Below are 19,641 nucleotides of genomic sequence, written 5' to 3'. Positions count from 1 at the left end.
AGGCTGAGCTATGGACGTTCCAGGACGAACGTCATTGGCGTACGCGAGGCTGACAGTTTGGACGCTCGTACATTGTGATTGTCGAGCGTCCTCGAAGCCGAAAGTCGAGGTCGAACGTTGGAGTATTTGAGGAATAGAAATTGGGTTGGATGACGTGGAGGCAAAACTGAATGACGCGTGGGTTACGCGAGGGTTGCGGAAGACGTGGAGAATGGGTTTGACCAGACACCGAAAGTGTTTACCCTGGGTGACAACCGTCTTCCTCCCGCCTCTCTGCAAAATCTATCTTTACCCCAAAAAACCCTAGAGTCAATCACACTGTGGAATAGTTGGAGACAACGCCAATTGGAGATGCAGGTGTTGCCGCTGGTGAAGTTGGCGCTTGTCTGAGCCGAGGCGGCGATGGAGGATGATTCGGTGGTGCCCCTGTGACAGCAGCGCCTGGTGGCGCGGCGGAGGCTTTTCTGTTCTTAGTCTCAATTTGGGGATTTAGGGTTTTCGCTGCTCAATCTCGATTCTGTTCCTTGGGGTTTCGATTCCTGTGTGAAGAGTTCGCCATTTTGAAGGCGTGAAGATGGCGTTGACAGCGATGCAGTGATTTGAAAAAGCGGCGGCGCTATTGAGTTTTGGGTTGCGATTTGGGAATTTAGGGTTCCCGTTGTTCTGCGATTTTTGGTGTAACTGGGAATTTGGAAAATTAGGAATTGTGGTTTTGATCTTCGCAGTGGTGACGATGAAGGCATGGAGATGGTGATGACGACATAGGTGCATGATTGCTGATGGAAGATGAGTTTGGTGGCCTCCATCACTGTCTTAGGATCATTGTGATCGTGTTTTGGAGGTGACGGGGATGAATTAATGGTTCCCCTATGACAGTGGTGTCCGGTGGTGTGACGGAGGCTGATGGATGGACCTAATTTGGGGGCGTTTTCTGCGCTGAGTCTGACCCGCGAAGGGGTGTGATTTCGTTGATGTCAACTGGCATCAATGACTCACGGGGGGAGAAGGAGAGAAACCCGATGGAGGCGTCATTTGATCTGGTAGTGACAGTGGTGTCAACGGATCGCGGATGGGGATCATGGTGGCGATGCAGATGGAGTAGCTCTATTCGAACGAGTGATTCATTGAGGCCGAGGCTCCTCTTGTGGCTTCTTTGGGTTGGCACTCGGCCCCACGGTGGACGCCAAAATGTTTCTGTGTATATTTTTCTGTGTGTCTCTGTTGCTCCTGGATGTCTGGGATGCTTGCATTTCTTCAATTGTTGTCCTTCGTATTCACCAAAGGAGGGGGAGGTACCTGCAAAGATACTCCGACACTCAAGTCAGATATGAGTTATGGAGCTGAAGCTCAGAAGAGAGTAATTGGATACTGCTCTGAAGTATTATTCAGGATCTCTAGAGCATAAAGAGAACGTACCTAGACTTTTGTCCTGTCATTATATTTATAAGCAAAATAAAAATAACCACCTTACCTACAAATGTTTGCATTCACTTGTATATCATAAACTTCTTTTTATGTCTAATCAAATTAATGTGGATCTCTAACATCCAGTATGTAAGTCACACCAAAAGGTTATCAAGGAATCAATACGAATATTCAGTATATATGGTCAAATTAAGTTCAGAAAACAACTAAGAACAATGTAGACTTTGATTTGAAAATCTATAACATAAAAAGTTTATGATGGAGAAAGAGAATGTTGTTGTGATTCTGGAAAAAATTTAGCATGTGAGTAGCTGTGACATCCCAAAAATACAGTCAGCACTATAGATTCAGAAAAATCACATTTAATAATAATTCAGTACAGTTTTTCACTAAAAACAAAAACCAAGCCGTACCCCTTACAACACGAATCACAATCTGAAGTCGAACGCACAAATAAAAAACCTGACCGAATGGTTTACACAGAACAATTACCGAACGGTCGAAATAATCTTAAAAGAAAACAAGAGATGGTCGAACGACCACTCAGTTCAACAAAATACAATGCTGGTCGAGCGGTCTCACTGCTCGATCTTCACTTCGGCATCAACCAGGTTCTCTTCGTTTAACGCATCTTCCAAACGCTCGTCTCCCTCTGCTCACATCCACACGGATGATCATTGCAATGACAAGACGGACGTACAAATACAATGGACAACACAAGGAAAACGAAAGGGTAAGCTTATATAATTTAACTCATGCATCAACATAGAATTTCAAGTAAACAATTCATCATACATGCATATTTCAACATACACATTCATTACATAACAACCCACTTAAACGTACTCACTAAATAAAACTCAACACGACTGACTGTCCGGACTGTATGAAATCTGCGTAGTTACAGGCGTTCACGCACCCGGGTGGTGTGGTAACTGGCATCCTCATCAGCTGCCACCCGAGGTTAGTACGTCCTGTCCAAAGTACCTCTAAGGACGACGACCTCCTGCCGTTCCCACACATGACGTGCGCCCTCTACTTGAGGACAAGCACTCACGGAACATCAGGATCGAACAGCCAGCATTAACTTCCCACAGTCATACTTTACAAATCTCGATAATCAAATTCTGAGTCGTTCCTCCCCGGAACGCTCTTTCAATCATTCATACTTCCATTTCATCTCATATATAGTTCATCATTCACTTTTGATCATATATTCATAAAGAAGCCATTAAAAGGGAACGTTCTTTCAAAAGTCACAACATTTCCATTCATCTCTTCATCATTTACTATTCATCATCATTTACTATTCATCATGTACTGTTCATTAATATCTTGTACCGAACGTCACAACCCAAGGAGACCGAGAACGAACGCAGTGAACAAGACCAATAGAACACTCGTTCGTATTAAGTACGAACGGCAGAGAAACAGCTGTGTTCAGGAAATGGCCAAACATGGTACTGTTCATTGGACGAACGCTATTTGCTGGGAAAAGAGAACGAGCGCTCAAAATCATACCGAGCACTATTCGGACGAACGCTCAGTTGGAGACCGAGCACTATTAGGACGAACGCTCATACCGAGCACTATTCGGACGAACGCTCAGTTGGAGACCGAGCACTATTAGGACGAACGCTCATACCGAGCACTATTCGGACGAACGCTCGAGGCCGAGCACTATTTGGACGAACGCTCGAGGCCGAGCACTATTTGGACGAACGCTCGAGGCCGAGCACTATTTGGACGAACGCTCGAGGCCGAGCACTATTTGGACGAACGCTCGAGGCCGAGCACTATTTGGACGAACGTTCGGTATGAAACCGAACGCCACTTTGAGCGTACGTTCAGTGTAAGACCGAACGCCTTCCAGTACGATCGTCCGGTGTAAGACCGAACGCTATTCTGAGCGAACGTCTGGTGTAAGACCGAACGTTCAATAACTCAGATTGAAAATCTTGAAAATAAACGAAGAGAATTTTTTTGGAGAAGTAATACGAACGGGAAGATGCACTGTTACATATACATATACAAGTACAAAAAGAAAGAATTTATCAAACGTACGAGATTCAACAGAACTAAACCGAACGCTCAAACAGTGAGGACGTTCGTACTCAACCAGAGAGTGTCAAATGACAGAATCAACATACCAAACATTTTCCTAAGGAAAACCGAACGGTCAGACCGTCCAGAACGAACGTACAGCGTTTCAGGGAAGGTGCAGAAGTGCCTAAAACTCATTTTTTTTCAAATGGTGACCCCTGTTCATCTGACTGAGTACCTGTGTTGGACTTTCGGTACATATTGGCTAATTCTCTCGGGTAATCGTTTACAGGGGTGCTGTAAACGATTACCAGACACCACTCTCAGTCATATATCATTCTCATTCCATAAAAACGAACGTTCAATCATAAATCAAACATAACAGCTTCATATAATCAAAATAACGAACGTTCATGCAAATCATTTCATACATCATGCATTACTTTCATGCAGCCAAATAACGAACGTTCACACAGCATACATCAAACCAGTTAAATTAAATAAGCTTCCCTTACCTGGAATGAACGAACGTTTACAGGCGCACACAGACGCTCTCTACTCAAAGGAAAATGATACTCAGACAACGTTTTTTGACAACATTTCGACACAGGACACGTGTCAGCGTTTGAGTGGTTGAGGGTTTTGCATGAAAAAGCTGCTGCGTTCTGAGAAAGTCAGATGAAACCTGCTGCAACGCTGACGTGGCACGGGCAGGGGCAGATGGGTTGTGCGTTTCAAAAATTGAAATGAAAAGGGAGCGGTCAGGGGTTTTTGTTTGGCGTTTGAAATTTGAATTTCATTTTTGAACAATTTTAGAGAGAAGTGAAGGTTGAGAGAGAGAGTGAGAGCCCGAGAGAGTTGGAGAAAGGGAGTTCGAGAGAGAGAGGTCCGACGGATTGCTTGCCGGAGTGCCGCCGGACAACGTTGAAGGCCGTGTCGGAGCTATTCAACCCCTCCAGCCAGTTCCGATTCACGGTCGCCGCAGCTCCGACGTTGGCGAACGAACCGAAGACGGCGTCGTCTTCCCTCCGGCCCAGCGAACTAGGGGCGCATTCTGAGTCTCGCTTCGTCCCACCTGCTTCCCTCCCTGTGCCGGACCTTTGCATTCACCGCCGGAGCATCGCCGGAGTGCCGCCGGAGTGTCGACTGTTCGGTGAACGAAAAAGAGGGCTTTAGGTTTAGGTTTAGGTTTCTTTCCCATTTGGGGAGGTTTAGGGTTTGGTTTCTTTTTTAATTTTCATGTATTGAACTGAGTCTCTTTGAAATTTTCTAGTTGAATCTGTTTCTCCACTCAAGTTTCTTATTGATTTTACGCTTTAACTGTTCATTGTACTGCAAGTTTTACTGTTCATCATCTCTTTCACGCTGCCATGGTAGGATTTTATTGTTCATGCTTGCTTTCAGTCGCTGGTTCCATTCAAGTTTGTGTTTCTGGGTTTGCGTTTTATGGTTAAGTTTAATTTGTGCATGAACGTAAGGTCATACTACGCGTTTTATGGTTCCATTCAAACTTTGATGTTTCAGCCTAAGCGTTCGGTTTTGGTGTTTTAGACTGAGCACGGTGGCAGCAACTTGGCGGTTTGGGTGGAAGGTTTCCGAGGAAGATGATGACGGTGTTGGACTGGTCACGGTGGAGAGTTACAGTGGTGCAATGGTGATGAAGGAGCTAGACGGTAGTATTGAGGATGGCAATGGTGGCTGAGGGGGCTTGGGATGATGACGGCTGTGACTCAAAGATGGGTTCCTGGTGGTCCCGTGGAGGTGCAACCTGGTGGCTGATGAGTGAAGTGGTCACGGTATTTGGCGGGGGTCAGAGGTGGTGATTGAAGGATTATGCCGTGAAAATGGATAATGATGTTGGTGGTGGAGTTCGGTTTGAATATGCCCACGTGACCTTGCTGGAGATTCCGTTTCATACCGAACGCTCACAATCAGTAACACAGAACCAAGAGCGAGCGTTAAAAGCATATGCAAGACCATACATGACGAACGTTCGTCCTTATGCGCAACACCATACATGACGAACGTTCGTCCTTATGCGCAACACCATACATGACGAACGTTCGTCCTTATGCGCAACACCATACATGACGAACGATATCATAAAGAGACCGAACGCTCAATTACACAACCAAGACCAAACGTCCAGATGAGACCAATTGTAATCATTGTAAATAGATTAAGAAAACAATGTTTAATGTATCCGATTTAGTTCAATGAAATAAAATTTGAGTTTTGGTTTTGAATTGGTCTCATATTTTATTTATTCAATACCATTGTTATTATGAGTTGTGGGTTTGTGGATTTCAGAATGTGGTCATTTTTTGTGTCTCCTAAGTTGCAGGGTTGTTTGTAAGATGTTCGTGTTTGAGTGGTCTTTCTGGGTAACATGGGTGACGAATGTCAAAACCAGTTTATTTGAAGGACAATTTGAGTGGGGGTGATGTGATGTGAGGCCAAGGAGTGTGGGGTGACCCCTCATCAGTTGGAGGAGCAAGGTATGCAAGGGATGAGTGAGGGTGTTGAAAAAAGGGTCTGGTAATCGTTTACACCATCCTTGTAAACGATTACCCGAGAGGATGGGTGGTGGGAGAGGGTGGGTGGTGATGTGATGTGAGTCCAAGGAGGGTGGGGAGACCCCTCATGAGATGGAGGAGCAAGCTTTGCAAGGAATGAGTGAGACTGCTGAAAAAAGGGGCTGGTAATCGTTTACAGGACCCCTGTAAACGATTACCCGAGAGGAATTGCCAATTTGTACAGAAACTCCAACACAGCTACTCAGTCAGGTGAACACAGGTCACCATTGGACAAAAAAGTGACTTTTAGGCACTTCTGGACCTGTCTGAGGCTGGTCTAGGTGTTGCAGTGGTGGGAGAGGGTGGGTGGTGATGTGATGTGAGTCCAAGGAGGGTGGGGAGACCCCTCATGAGTTGGAGGAGCAAGCTTTGCAAGGAATGAGTGAGACTGCTGAAAAAATGGGCTGGTAATCGTTTACAGGACCCCTGTAAACGATTACCCGAGAGGAATTGCCAATTTGTACAGAAACTCCAACACAGGTACTCAGTCAGGTGAACACAGGTCACCATTGGACAAAAAAGTGACTTTTAGGCACTTTTGCACTTGTCTTAGGCTATTCCATGTGTTTCAGTGGTGGGAGAGGGAGGTTAGTGATGTGATTATGTCCCAATGATGGAGGAAAGTGATGTTTTGGCACCCCATGATGGAGGAAAGAAACAATGTTTATGAGATGAGCAACTTGGGTGAGATAACATGCTGTCAACTTTGACCTTTGCTGGCTATTTTACTGATAACGTTTCACACCGACCTCCAAATGATGTGATTCTTTTTTTATTAGAAACTAGACTCGAACATCTTTCCAATGACTACTAATTTGTAATTTTTGGACATCTGAGTTGGTACAGTTTATTGTTTCAAGTTAGCGTTTCATATATTTTTGCCAACTCTGACCTTTGCTTGTTCTTTTGCTCATATCTTTCTCCACCGAACTCCAAATGAGTTGATTCTTGTTTTGTTGGAATCTATACTCAAAGACCTTTCAAATTATGCCTTAGAAATCAAGTTTACACCTTCTTTGACACTGTAATCGATTACCAGGACACTGTAAACGATTACCCGAGAGAAAATTGGATTTTGTACAGAAAGTCCAACACAGGTACTCAGTCAGGTGAACAGGGGTCACCATTGGAAAAAGAAGTGACTTTTAGGCACTTTTGATCTTGTCTTAGGCTGGTCCTGGTGTTTTAGTGGTGGGAAGTGATGTTTTGGCACCCCATGATGGAGGAAAAAAACAATGTTTATGAGGTGAGCAACTTGGGTGAGATAACATGCTCTCAATGTTATTACAGCTCGGTTTTTACTTCTGTGCAATTTATACTTCAACCTTTCGTTCTATGCTTTGGATCGTTCGGTCTTTTGTCAATTGTTTTTAACTTTCAACTTTTAATTAATTTAATTTTCCTTGCAAAACAATCCAAAAAAAACCCCCCCTTTTTTTCGTGTGTCATCTATGACTGAACCGCAATACTTCCTAGTCTATACTGCATTAATTCAAATCATCAATAACTCGTTAAATGGATTTACAATCTTAAACAAAAGATGAACATTGGGGCACCTATTGCTGCACCAAATTCAATAAACTGGCCGTAAAAGGTTATCATATGACGCTACAAAAGCGTACATTAACATAATAATTACAATTTGCTTCTTAGGAGGACCACGAAAGTCACTATTGACTCGGTGTTCAAGAATTCATATAACAATTCCAATCACAAAAATTAAGACAGTCGTAGCACACCACATATCTGCTGTAAATGGTTGATAGGACGAGCGTCCTCTGCGCGCTGGACGAGCCTCCTCTCTGCGCGCTGGACGAGCGTCCCCTCTGGGCGACAAGCGTCTGGACGAGCGTCCTCGGGCTCGGCCAGCGTTCTCCGCTAGCTGGGCGAGCGATCTCCTCTCTCTGGACGAGCGTCCACTTACTGGACGAGCGTCCACTTGCTGGACGAGCCTCCTCTGCGCGCTTGACGAGCGTCCGCTGCGCGCTGGATGAGCGTCCCCTCTGGGCGACAAGCGTCTGTGCGAGCGTTCTCCGCTAGCTGGGCGAGCGATCTTCGCTCTCTGGACGAGCGTCCACACAGTAAAGATACAGTGAATCAAAACAAGTCGCATGACATAGAGTCTCATCAGGCTATCTAAATGATTACATGTTTACACAATGCGTTCGTTCTTGTTATGGCTTTGTTCTGAGTTTGGCGGGCGTCCATGGTCACCGTTCGGTCTTATTTTTTGTTTAAGTCTTAAGCGTTCTACCGTTCGGCCATGCAGGTTTATCATTCGTTCTTCATTAACTGAGAGCGTTCGGTTATTTTGTTTTAATGAACGTTCGCTCTTCATCTGGACGTTTGGTCTTGGTTGTGTAATTGAGCGTTCGGTCTCTTTATGATATCGTTCGTCATGTATGGTGTTGCGCATAAGGACGAACGTTCGTCATGTATGGTGTTGCGCATAAGGACGAACGTTCGTCATGTATGGTCTTGCATATGCTTTTAACGCTCGCTCTTGGTTCTGTGTTACTGATTGTGAGCGTTCGGTATGAAACGGAATCTCCAGCAAGGTCACGTGGGCATATTCAAACCGAACTCCACCACCAACATCATTATCCATTTTCACGGCATAATCCTTCAATCACCACCTCTGACCCCCGCCAAATACCGTGACCACTTCACTCATCAGCCACCAGGTTGCACCTCCACGGGACCACCAGGAACCCATCTTTGAGTCACAGCCGTCATCATCCCAAGCCCCCTCAGCCACCATTGCCATCCTCAATACTACCGTCTAGCTCCTTCATCACCATTGCACCACTGTAACTCTCCACCGTGACCAGTCCAACACCGTCATCATCTTCCTCGGAAACCTTCCACCCAAACCGCCAAGTTGTTGCCACCGTGCTCAGTCTAAAACACCAAAACCGAACGCTTAGGCTGAAACATCAAAGTTTGAATGGAACCATAAAACGCGTAGTATGACCTTACGTTCATGCACAAATTAAACTTAACCATAAAACGCAAACCCAGAAACACAAACTTGAATGGAACCAGCGACTGAAAGCAAGCATGAACAATAAAATCCTACCATGGCAGCGTGAAAGAGATGATGAACAGTAAAACTTGCAGTACAATGAACAGTTAAAGCGTAAAATCAATAAGAAACTTGAGTGGAGAAACAGATTCAACTAGAAAATTTCAAAGAGACTCAGTTCAATACATGAAAATTAAAAAAGAAACCAAACCCTAAACCTCCCCAAATGGGAAAGAAAATTAAACCTAAACCTAAACCCCTCTTTTTCGTCCACCGAACAGTCGACACTCCGGCGGCACTCCGGCGATGCTCCGGCGGTGAATGCAAAGGTCCGGCACAGGGAGGGAAGCAGGTGGGACGAAGCGAGACTCAGAACGCGCCCCTAGTTCGCTGGGCCGGAGGGAAGACGACGCCGTCTTCGGTTCGTTCGCCAACGTCGGAGCTGCGGCGACCGTGAATCGGAACCGGCTGGAGGGGTTGAATAGCTCCGACACGGCCTTCAACGTTGTCCGGCGGCACTCCGGCAAGCAATCCGTCGGACCTCTCTCTCTCGAACTCCCTTTCTCCAACTCTCTCGGGCTCTCACTCTCTCTCTCAACCTTCACTTCTCTCTAAAATTGTTCAAAAATGAAATTCAAATTTCAAACGCCAAACAAAAACCCCTGACCGCTCCCTTTTCATTTCAATTTTTGAAACGCACAACCCATCTGCCCCTGCCCGTGCCACGTCAGCGTTGCAGCAGGTTTCATCTGACTTTCTCAGAACGCAGCAGCTTTTTCATGCAAAACCCTCAACCACTCAAACGCTGACACGTGTCTTGTGTCAAAATGTTGTCAAAAAACGTTGTCTGAGTATCATTTTCCCTACTGAAATCCTTATCACCAACGCTCGTTAATCCACTATATATGAACGAACGCTCAGAAACCCACCTATATTAGGTCATATACTGTTAGGACGAACGTTCAGAATATTTAAGAAAGAACGCTTAACATGTAACTTAAGGACGAACGCTCGACAACACTGTTTGGACGAGCGCTCGGTACTAAGACGAACGAATGTTCAGAAACGAACGCTCGACAGAGAAAAAGACGAGCGTTCAAAACAACGTGGACGAACGTTCAATTTGTCAAGTTTTGGACGAACGTCCAATTTGAAACCAAATTGGACGAACGCGATTCTGCAGATTCTGCAGAATCACAGATTTTCCAGAAAACCAGAAAACCTCCATTTTTAACTCTAAAGCTTTTAGATTTCTACCAAAAACAGCAAAATGAACTAACCAAAACGAAAAATCTAATTCCCCTTACCTCTTGAAGACTTCCTTTGTGAATTTTGAGTCTAACTCTTCCAAAACTTGCAGCTCCAAGTAATTCCACCAAGCTTTGAACTTCTCTTTCTCTCACAAAAATGGCAGCAAGGTAGCAAGGATTCTTCCCCTTCCAGTGCAGAAACTCTCCCAGTGCAGAACCCTTCAACTCCTTTTATCTTCCAAGCTTGCATGGTGCCAAACACAAGAGGGAATTCACGGGTGTTCTTTGCTCCCCACTTCCAAAAAAAACAAAACCCGTGACTTCCTAATTGCTTCTCCCCACCCCTTCTAAAATAATATTAAAAATAAAAATAAAATACTAGGTCCTTACATTCTCCCCAACAACAAAAATTTTCGTCCTCGAAAATTAGGACGGAGTCTCGAACAGATGGGGATATAAATCTTTCATAGCATCTTCCACTTCCCAAGTAGAGTCGCCCGTCTTCTCGTCCCAGACGACTTTCACCAATCTGATTGCTTTCCTCTTGTAGTACTTGGTGTTGCTATCTTCAATGCGTACCGGCTGCATTTCTAATGTACGGTCTTGACGAAGACGAATATCTTCTAACTCCAATACGTGAGAAGGGTCGGATACATATTTTCGGAGTTGAGAAACGTGAAAGACTGGATGCAAGTTTGATAACTGAGGCGGCAAAGACAACTCGTAAGCAACTGGTCCAATCTTCCTCAAGATCTGATAGGGTCCGATGAACTTGGGAGACAACTTTTTGGGTCGAATAGCTCTCCCAACTCCAGTGGTCGGATGCAATCTAAGGAAAACATGATCTTCTGCATCGAACTCCAAGGGTCTTCTCCTCTTGTCAGCGTAGGATTTCTGTCGACTCCTGGACGTCTTCAGCCTCTCTTGAATTAACTTCACCTTCTCAGTCGTCTGCTGAATGAGCTCTGGTCCTGTTAACACCTTTTCCCCTTCCTGAAACCAACACAAGGGCGTTCGGCATCTTCTCCCGTACAGAGCCTCGAAAGGAGCCATTCCTATACTAGCTTGAAAACTGTTGTTGTATGTGAACTCTACTAAAGGCAAGACTTCATCCCAGACGCCCATGTGATCTAGGACACACGTCCTCAATAAGTCTTCAAGCGTCTGAATGGTTCTCTCGGACTGGCCGTCTGTCTGAGGATGATAAGCCGAACTCATGTGGAGCTTGCTACCGAGCTCACTTTGTAATGATTGCCAAAACCGAGAAGTAAACCGTGTGTCTCGGTCTGAAACAATGCTAGACGGGACTCCATGTAGACGAACAATTTCTTTGATATAAAGCTTAGCCAGGTTTGTCATTGACATCTTCAGATTGACTGCTAGGAAATGAGCACTCTTCGTCAGTCGATCCACAATTACCCATACAGAATCATGATTCCTGACCGTGCGAGGTAAATGAGTTACGAAATCCATCGCAATGCTGTCCCACTTCCATTCTGGAATCTCTAACTGCTGAAGTAGACCACCAGGCCTCTGATGTTCAGCCTTGGCTCGTTGGCACGTTAAACAAGATGCCACAAAACGTGCGACATCACTTTTCATTCCCGGCCACCAGAATGAGCTCCTGAGGTCTTGATACATCTTAGTCATACCAGGGTGTATGCTAAGGCGGCTGTGATGTCCTTCCTCCAGAATGATTCTTTTCAACTCGCCATCATTCGGAATGCACGTTCTATCCATGTAGCGTAGAAGACCATCAGTTCCAGTGTTGAACTCCTTGGCCTGATCTGTACCGAGTGCGTTCAATATCTTCACCAACTCTTCATCTTCTCGCTGCTTCTCTCTGATCCGGTCGTATACATCACTGGAGATTCTAAGAGTACAGCATTTAATCACATTCAGTTCCAAGTCAAACTATAACCTTAGATCTCTAAAACTTTCTACCAAACTCAACTCCCGGACCATCATAGAGGAGACGTGAATCACCTTTCTGCTTAAGGCATCTGCTACCACATTTGCTTTTCCCGGATGGTAGAGTAGTTCAAAGTCGTAGTCCTTCAAGAACTCTAGCCAACGTCTCTGTCTCATATTCAGCTCCTTCTGATCAAACAGATACTTGAGACTCTTGTGATCACTGAACACTTGGAATGTCGATCCATACAAGTAGTGTCTCCAGATTTTCAAAGCAAAGACGACTGCTGCTAATTCCAAGTCGTGAGTTGGATAATTCTTCTCGTGAACCTTCAATTGCCGAGAAGCGTACGCGACCACCCTCTTTTCTTGCATGAGTACACAACCCAAACCCTGATGAGACGCGTCACAATACACCACGAATGGTTTAGCCGCGTCAGGAATTACCAATACCGGGGCGCTCGTTAACTTATTCTTCAGTTCCTGGAAACTTTCTTCACACCGATCGGTCCAAGCGAACGGTTGATCCTTTCTGGTCAGCTGAGTCAACGGAGCTACTATCTTGGAAAACCCTTCAATGAACCGTCTATAGTAGCCCGCGAGTCCCACAAAGCTACGAACTTCAGTTACCGAACGTGGACTCTCCCACTCCAATACTGCTCTTACTTTTGCCGGATCCACTGATATTCCTCCGGCTGAAACCACGTGTCCCAAGAATGGCACTTCCTTCATCCAAAATTCACATTTAGAGAATTTGGCGTACAACTCCTTTTCTCTTAGTACGCCCAGAACAGTCCTCAAATGATCTTCATGTTCTTCATAGCTCTTGGAGTAGACCAAAATATCATCAATGAATACCACCACAAACTTGTCTAGATACGGCCTGAATATACGATTCATGTAGTCCATAAATATTGCTGGGGTCACACCGAATGGCATCACTACATACTCGTAGTGTCCATAACGAGATCGGAAGGCCGTCTTCTGAATGTCTTCTTCCTTCACCCGAATCTGATGGTATCCCGACCGTAAATCAATCTTTGAAAATATGGTCGCGCCATGTAATTGATCCAGTAGGTCGTCTATCCGAGGCAAAGGATACTTGTTCTTGATAGTCAGCTTGTTTAACTGCCTGTAATCAATGCAGAGACGAGAACTGCCATCTTTCTTCTTCACTAAGAGTACTGGAGCTCCCCAAGGTGATGCGCTTGGTCTGATAAATTGCTTATCCATTAATTCTTCAATCTGCTCCTTGAGTTCAGCTAACTCTGCTGGCGACATCCGATAGGGCGCAATAGAGATAGGTCCAGCATTTGATACTAGGTCGATAGTAAATTCCACCTCGCGTGGAGGAGGTAATCCGGGAACTTCGTCAGGAAATACGTCAGGGAATTCATCCACGACTGATCGTCCTCCATTCAGTTTACTGGACGATCGCCCATGAGTCAAACCTTCAAGTCGTTCGTCCGAATGCGTCATGATCAGAAAGCAACTGGCGCCATCCACGATGTGTTCTTTCAGTTGACCGAGCGTCACAGATAGATCCACTTCATACTCGTCCGGAAACACCAATTCCTTTGCACCACAATCTATGAGAATGCGGTTGGTAGCCAGCCAATCCATTCCTAGGATCACTTCCAAATCCTTTAGGGGTAGGCAGATGAGGTTCACCTTATAATTACGTCCCTCAACCTCTATAGGACATTTGATACATACAGTAGACGTCCTAACCTCACCAGCCGCTGGGGTTGATACTACCAAGTCGAACTACATCTCACGTTCGGCTAATCCCAATTTCTCAACACACGCCTTCGAAATGAAGGAGTGTGTTGCCCCCGAATCATACAACACACAAACAGGCATTCCATGTAATAAACAAGTACCAGTGACGAGCGTACCTGAACTGGCGGCTTCCGCGCCCGTGATCGCATAAACTCGACCGACAGCCTGAGCTCGTCCACCCCTTCCTTGCTGCATTCTCCCAGCATTTGGCGGTCTCATCGCCGCTCGTCCACCCATATTACAGTCGCGTTCTATGTGACCATTTCTTCCACAACGGTTGCAGGACTTCACTCCCAATAACTGAGGGCATGACGACCGGTAGTGTGGTCCTCCACACTGGTAACACCTGACTGATCCCTGCTGTCCGGACTGTCCGGCAACAACCATAGCCTGAGAATTTGATGGTTGTGCTGGACGAGCATACGGCAACCTGTTCCGATTCATATTCGGTCTGGACATGATCGGCCCTCTAGTTGGTGGTTTCTGCTTCTTCAGTCGTTCTGCTTCAGCCACATTTTTCTCTAACACTTTTGCTCTCTCAATCATCACAGGAAAGGACTTAATGCAGAGGCTGGATATCAACACCTTAAGGTCACTTCTCAGTCCATTTTCAAATTTCCTGCACTGCCACTCTTCACTGGTGGCAAGGGTATTAAAGCGAACCAGGTGTTTGAACCTGTTGGTGTACTCCGAAACAGACATATTACCTTGTACCAACTGGAGAAATTCCACCTCTTTGCTGAAGCGAACACTATCCGGGAAATACTCCTCATAAAACTTTTCCTTGAAGACTTTCCAGGAAATAGGGCTGTGAGATTCTGCTAGTATCATCTTCGCAGTCGTCCACCAATGACTGGCCTCTCCAGTCAACAAATATTCAGTGAATGCCAGTCTTCGATCGTTTGGACAATCCTTGGCATCATAGATCTGCTCCATGTCTCGTATCCACTGATCAGCTCCGTCAGGAAGGCATTTCCCATCAAACTTTGCAGGGCGGTGCTGCAAGAAGCCCTCCAAAGTCCACTCAGCCTGATGAGTAGTATTTGAAGCAGATGCCCCCGGCGTACCCCTAGTAGCTGCAAGAATCTCCATCAGCTGCCTCTGAGTCATTTCAGAATTGGTGCGAGCAGCTTCAAGATTTTGTGAATTAGCCGCGTTTTGCTGCATCAGAACAGCATTCTGCTCTTGTAGCTTCTCGATCACTGATTCCAATAGCCTGGTGTTGTTGTTGGGCCCATCATGATCATTGGTCTGTGGTGGAGGAGGAGGAGGTAGTCTAGATGCCATAGGTTCTCTGAGAAACAGAGAAAAGAAATGAACTTTAGTCCTGTTCAAAGAGTTGAAAATAACTTATTAACGCAATTTAAGCACACAGCAAAAACACAGTGTACTCATAACCTACAGTGTCCTTAAAAGAACAAAACTGCTCTGATACCACTAATGTGACATCCCAAAAATACAGTCAGCACTATAGATTCAGAAAAATCACATTTAATAATAATTCAGTACAGTTTTTCACTAAAAACAAAAACCAAGCCGTACCCCTTACAACACAAATCACAATCTGAAGTCGAACGCACAAATAAAAAACCTGACCGAACGGTTTACACAGAACAATTACCGAACGGTCGAAATAATCTTAAAAGAAAACAAGAGATGGTCGAACGACCACTCAGTTCAACAAAATACAATGCTGGTCGAGCGGTCTCACTGCTCGATCTTCACTTCGGCATCAACCAGGTTCTCTTCGCTTAACGCATCTTCCAAACGCTCGTCTCCCTCTGCTCACATCCACACGGATGATCATTGCAATGACAAGACGGACGTACAAATACAATGGACAACACAAGGAAAACGAAAGGGTAAGCTTATATAATTTAACTCATGCATCAACATAGAATTTCAAGTAAACAATTCATCATACATGCATATTTCAACATACACATTCATTACATAACAACCCACTTAAACGTACTCACTAAATAAAACTCAACACGACTGACTGTCCGGACTGTATGAAATCTGCGTAGTTACAGGCGTTCACGCACCCGGGTGGTGTGGTAACTGGCATCCTCATCAGCTGCCACCCGAGGTTAGTACGTCCTGTCCAAAGTACCTCTAAGGACGACGACCTCCTGCCGTTCCCACACATGACGTGCGCCCTCTACTTGAGGACAAGCACTCACGGAACATCAGGATCGAACAACCAGCATTAACTTCCCACAGTCATACTTTACAAATCTCGATAATCAAATTCTGAGTCGTTCCTCCCCGGAACGCTCTTTCAATCATTCATACTTCCATTTCATCTCATATATAGTTCATCATTCACTTTTGATCATATATTCATAAAGAAGCCATTAAAAGGGAACGTTCTTTCAAAAGTCACAACATTTCCATTCATCTCTTCATCATTTACTATTCATCATCATTTACTATTCATCATGTACTGTTCATTAATATCTTGTACCGAACGTCACAACCCAAGGAGACCGAGAACGAACGCAGTGAACGAGACCAATAGAACACTCGTTCGTATTAAGTACGAACGGCAGAGAAACAGCTGCGTTCAGGAAATGGCCAAACATGGTACTGTTCATTGGACGAACGCTATTTGCTGGGAAAAGAGAACGAGCGCTCAAAATCATACCGAGCACTATTCGGACGAACGCTCAGTTGGAGACCGAGCACTATTAGGACGAACGCTCATACCGAGCACTATTCGGACGAACGCTCAGTTGGAGACCGAGCACTATTAGGACGAACGCTCATACCGAGCACTATTCGGACGAACGCTCGAGGCCGAGCACTATTTGGACGAACGCTCGAGGCCGAGCACTATTTGGACGAACGCTCGAGGCCGAGCACTATTTGGACGAACGCTCGAGGCCGAGCACTATTTGGACGAACGCTCGAGGCCGAGCACTATTTGGACGAACGTTCGGTATGAAACCGAACGCCACTTTGAGCGTACGTTCAGTGTAAGACCGAACGCCTTCCAGTACGATCGTCCGGTGTAAGACCGAACGCTATTCTGAGCGAACGTCTGGTGTAAGACCGAACGTTCAATAACTCAGATTGAAAATCTTGAAAATAAACGAAGAGAATTTTTTTGGAGAAGTAATACGAACGGGAAGATGCACTGTTACATATACATATACAAGTACAAAAAGAAAGAATTTATCAAACGTACGAGATTCAACAGAACTAAACCGAACGCTCAAACAGTGAGGACGTTCGTACTCAACCAGAGAGTGTCAAATGACAGAATCAACATACCAAACATTTTCCTAAGGAAAACCGAACGGTCAGACCGTCCAGAACGAACGTACAGCGTTTCAGGGAAGGTGCAGAAGTGCCTAAAACTCATTTTTTTTCAAATGGTGACCCCTGTTCATCTGACTGAGTACCTGTGTTGGACTTTCGGTACATATTGGCTAATTCTCTCGGGTAATCGTTTACAGGGGTGCTGTAAACGATTACCAGACACCACTCTCAGTCATATATCATTCTCATTCCATAAAAATGAACGTTCAATCATAAATCAAACATAACAGCTTCATATAATCAAAATAACGAACGTTCATGCAAATCATTTCATACATCATGCATTACTTTCATGCAGCCAAATAACGAACGTTCACACAGCATACATCAAACCAGTTAAATTAAATAAGCTTCCCTTACCTGGAATGAACGAACGTTTACAGGCGCACACAGACGCTCTCTACTCAAATCCTTATAACCAACGCTCGTTAATCCACTATATATGAACGAACGCTCAGAAACCCACCTATATTAGGTCATATACTGTTAGGACGAACGTTCAGAATATTTAAGAACGAACGCTTAACATGTAACTTAAGGACGAACGCTCGACAACACTGTTTGGACGAGCGCTCGGTACTAAGACGAACGAACGTTCAGAAACGAACGCTCGACAGAGAAAAAGACGAGCGTTCAAAACAACGTGGACGAACGTTCAATTTGTCAAGTTTTGGACGAACGTCCAATTTGAAACCAAATTGGACGAACGCGATTCTGCAGATTCTGCAGAATCACAGATTTTCCAGAAAACCAGAAAACCTCCATTTTTAACTCTAAAGCTTTTAGATTTCTACCAAAAACAGCAAAATGAACTAACCAAAACGAAAAATCTAATTCCCCTTACCTCTTGAAGACTTCCTTTGTGAATTTTGAGTCTAACTCTTCCAAAACTTGCAGCTCCAAGTAATTCCACCAAGCTTTGAACTTCTCTTTCTCTCACAAAAATGGCAGCAAGGTAGCAAGGATTCTTCCCCTTCCAGTGCAGAAACTCTCCCAGTGCAGAACCCTTCAACTCCTTTTATCTTCCAAGCTTGCATGGTGCCAAACACAAGAGGGAATTCACGGGTGTTCTTTGCTCCCCACTTCCAAAAAAAACAAAACCCGTGACTTCCTAATTACTTCTCCCCACCCCTTCTAAAATAATATTAAAAATAAAAATAAAATACTAGGTCCTTACAGTAGCTTTTGTATTATTACCTGGATTGTGTCTAACAGTGGTGTTAACAGAGTAACCGTCTTGAAGGAGGGTCTTGATAATCCATGAACCGATGAAACCTGTTCCTCCTGTTACACACACTCTTCCTTTGCTTTCTTCCATTGTTTTTCTCTCATTACGGCTACAAATTCAGCTTTTCTATGCACTCATAGAAAGTTATAGTTGAAAGTGACACGTATGGTCTTTAATCCTTCTTTCACTGTTCATGTTCATTGCAATTGGATGTTGACATGAATTTTCTTACCTTTTTTTCTTTCTTTCTCTTTTAGATATTATCTTAACCACATATTTCACCTCTTTGCCACACCTTTTATATTCTTAATTTGGGTTTGAGAAAATATTTTATGGACAATCCAAATTTCATCTATATGTTCTAAAAATAATAATAAATGTAGTTGATGATATATACATATTTAAGTTTAAAATTGTTTACAATTTTAAGGTGACTATATACCAATAATGGTTTGGAGTTTATGAAAAATCAATCTAGTATGCATATTTAGAAATAGATTAAATATATACTTTTTCTTAAACTATTATAAAAAATTATGTTTTAATTTTAAATTAAATTTCGTCCCAATCTTTATAAATTACTTGATTTTCATTAAGTTGAGGAACGGAATAAATTATAATTTAATTTTAGTCTAAAGTACATTTTTTACAAGGGTTTGGAGAAAAAACATACATATTTAAATTTTTGAAAACTTTAAAATTAAGAATCATTAAAATTGAGTAATTTATTAATTATAAGTAAATGAGAAAAAAATTAACTAAATGAAGATATTTAGTTGTTAAAATGTTTAAGGCTATTTAGTAATTCATTATTTAATATTTAATAACTTGTGTTTAACGTTAGTGTAGTGCTAAGTTATTATTATGATTGAATTTTATTAAAGATTTACTTAAAGAGTACGCCAAGACAAGTTAACACAGAAAGTGACAAATTTGTTGTTGGGACATTTTCTTGTTTTGAGAAAGTCTCAAAATTATTATGATTAGCACACAAAACGTTGGTTTTTATACATTTACTAAGAGAAAGACAACTCTAGATTAAAAAAGCATTAACTAAACTTTTTTATTTAATCT

General features: G+C 43.8%; 1 protein-coding gene across 5 annotated transcripts; it reads right to left on the bottom strand.

Annotated features, from left to right (window-relative positions):
• Positions 1-420: 420 nt before the first annotated feature.
• Positions 421-18,687, bottom strand: LOC128196550 (uncharacterized). 5 transcript variants are annotated; one of them, XR_008248982.1, is made up of 4 exons: positions 18,537-18,686; positions 18,184-18,421; positions 17,700-17,805; positions 421-1,296 (listed from the first exon to the last, which is right to left on the bottom strand). XR_008248982.1 is itself a non-coding variant. In XM_052877884.1 (4 exons), exon 4 carries the CDS (start codon positions 15,297-15,299, stop codon positions 13,998-14,000), a length of 1,302 nt encoding a protein of 433 aa, XP_052733844.1. In that variant the 5' UTR covers positions 15,300-15,793; positions 17,700-17,805; positions 18,184-18,421; positions 18,537-18,687; the 3' UTR covers positions 13,983-13,997. The 5 variants fall into 5 exon arrangements, 1 of the variants encoding a protein (XP_052733844.1); XR_008248980.1 differs by lacking the exon at positions 421-1,296 and adding an exon at positions 1,710-2,077 and having other exon boundaries at positions 18,537-18,685; XR_008248981.1 differs by lacking the exon at positions 421-1,296 and adding an exon at positions 6,327-8,106 and having other exon boundaries at positions 18,537-18,685.
• Between the last annotated feature and the right edge of the window lie 954 nt (positions 18,688-19,641).

The sequence above is a fragment of the Vigna angularis genome, chromosome 5 (assembly GCF_016808095.1).
Source record: "Vigna angularis cultivar LongXiaoDou No.4 chromosome 5, ASM1680809v1, whole genome shotgun sequence".
Lineage (NCBI taxonomy): Eukaryota > Viridiplantae > Streptophyta > Magnoliopsida > Fabales > Fabaceae > Vigna > Vigna angularis.
This window is presented reverse-complemented; position numbering and strand designations above follow the sequence as displayed.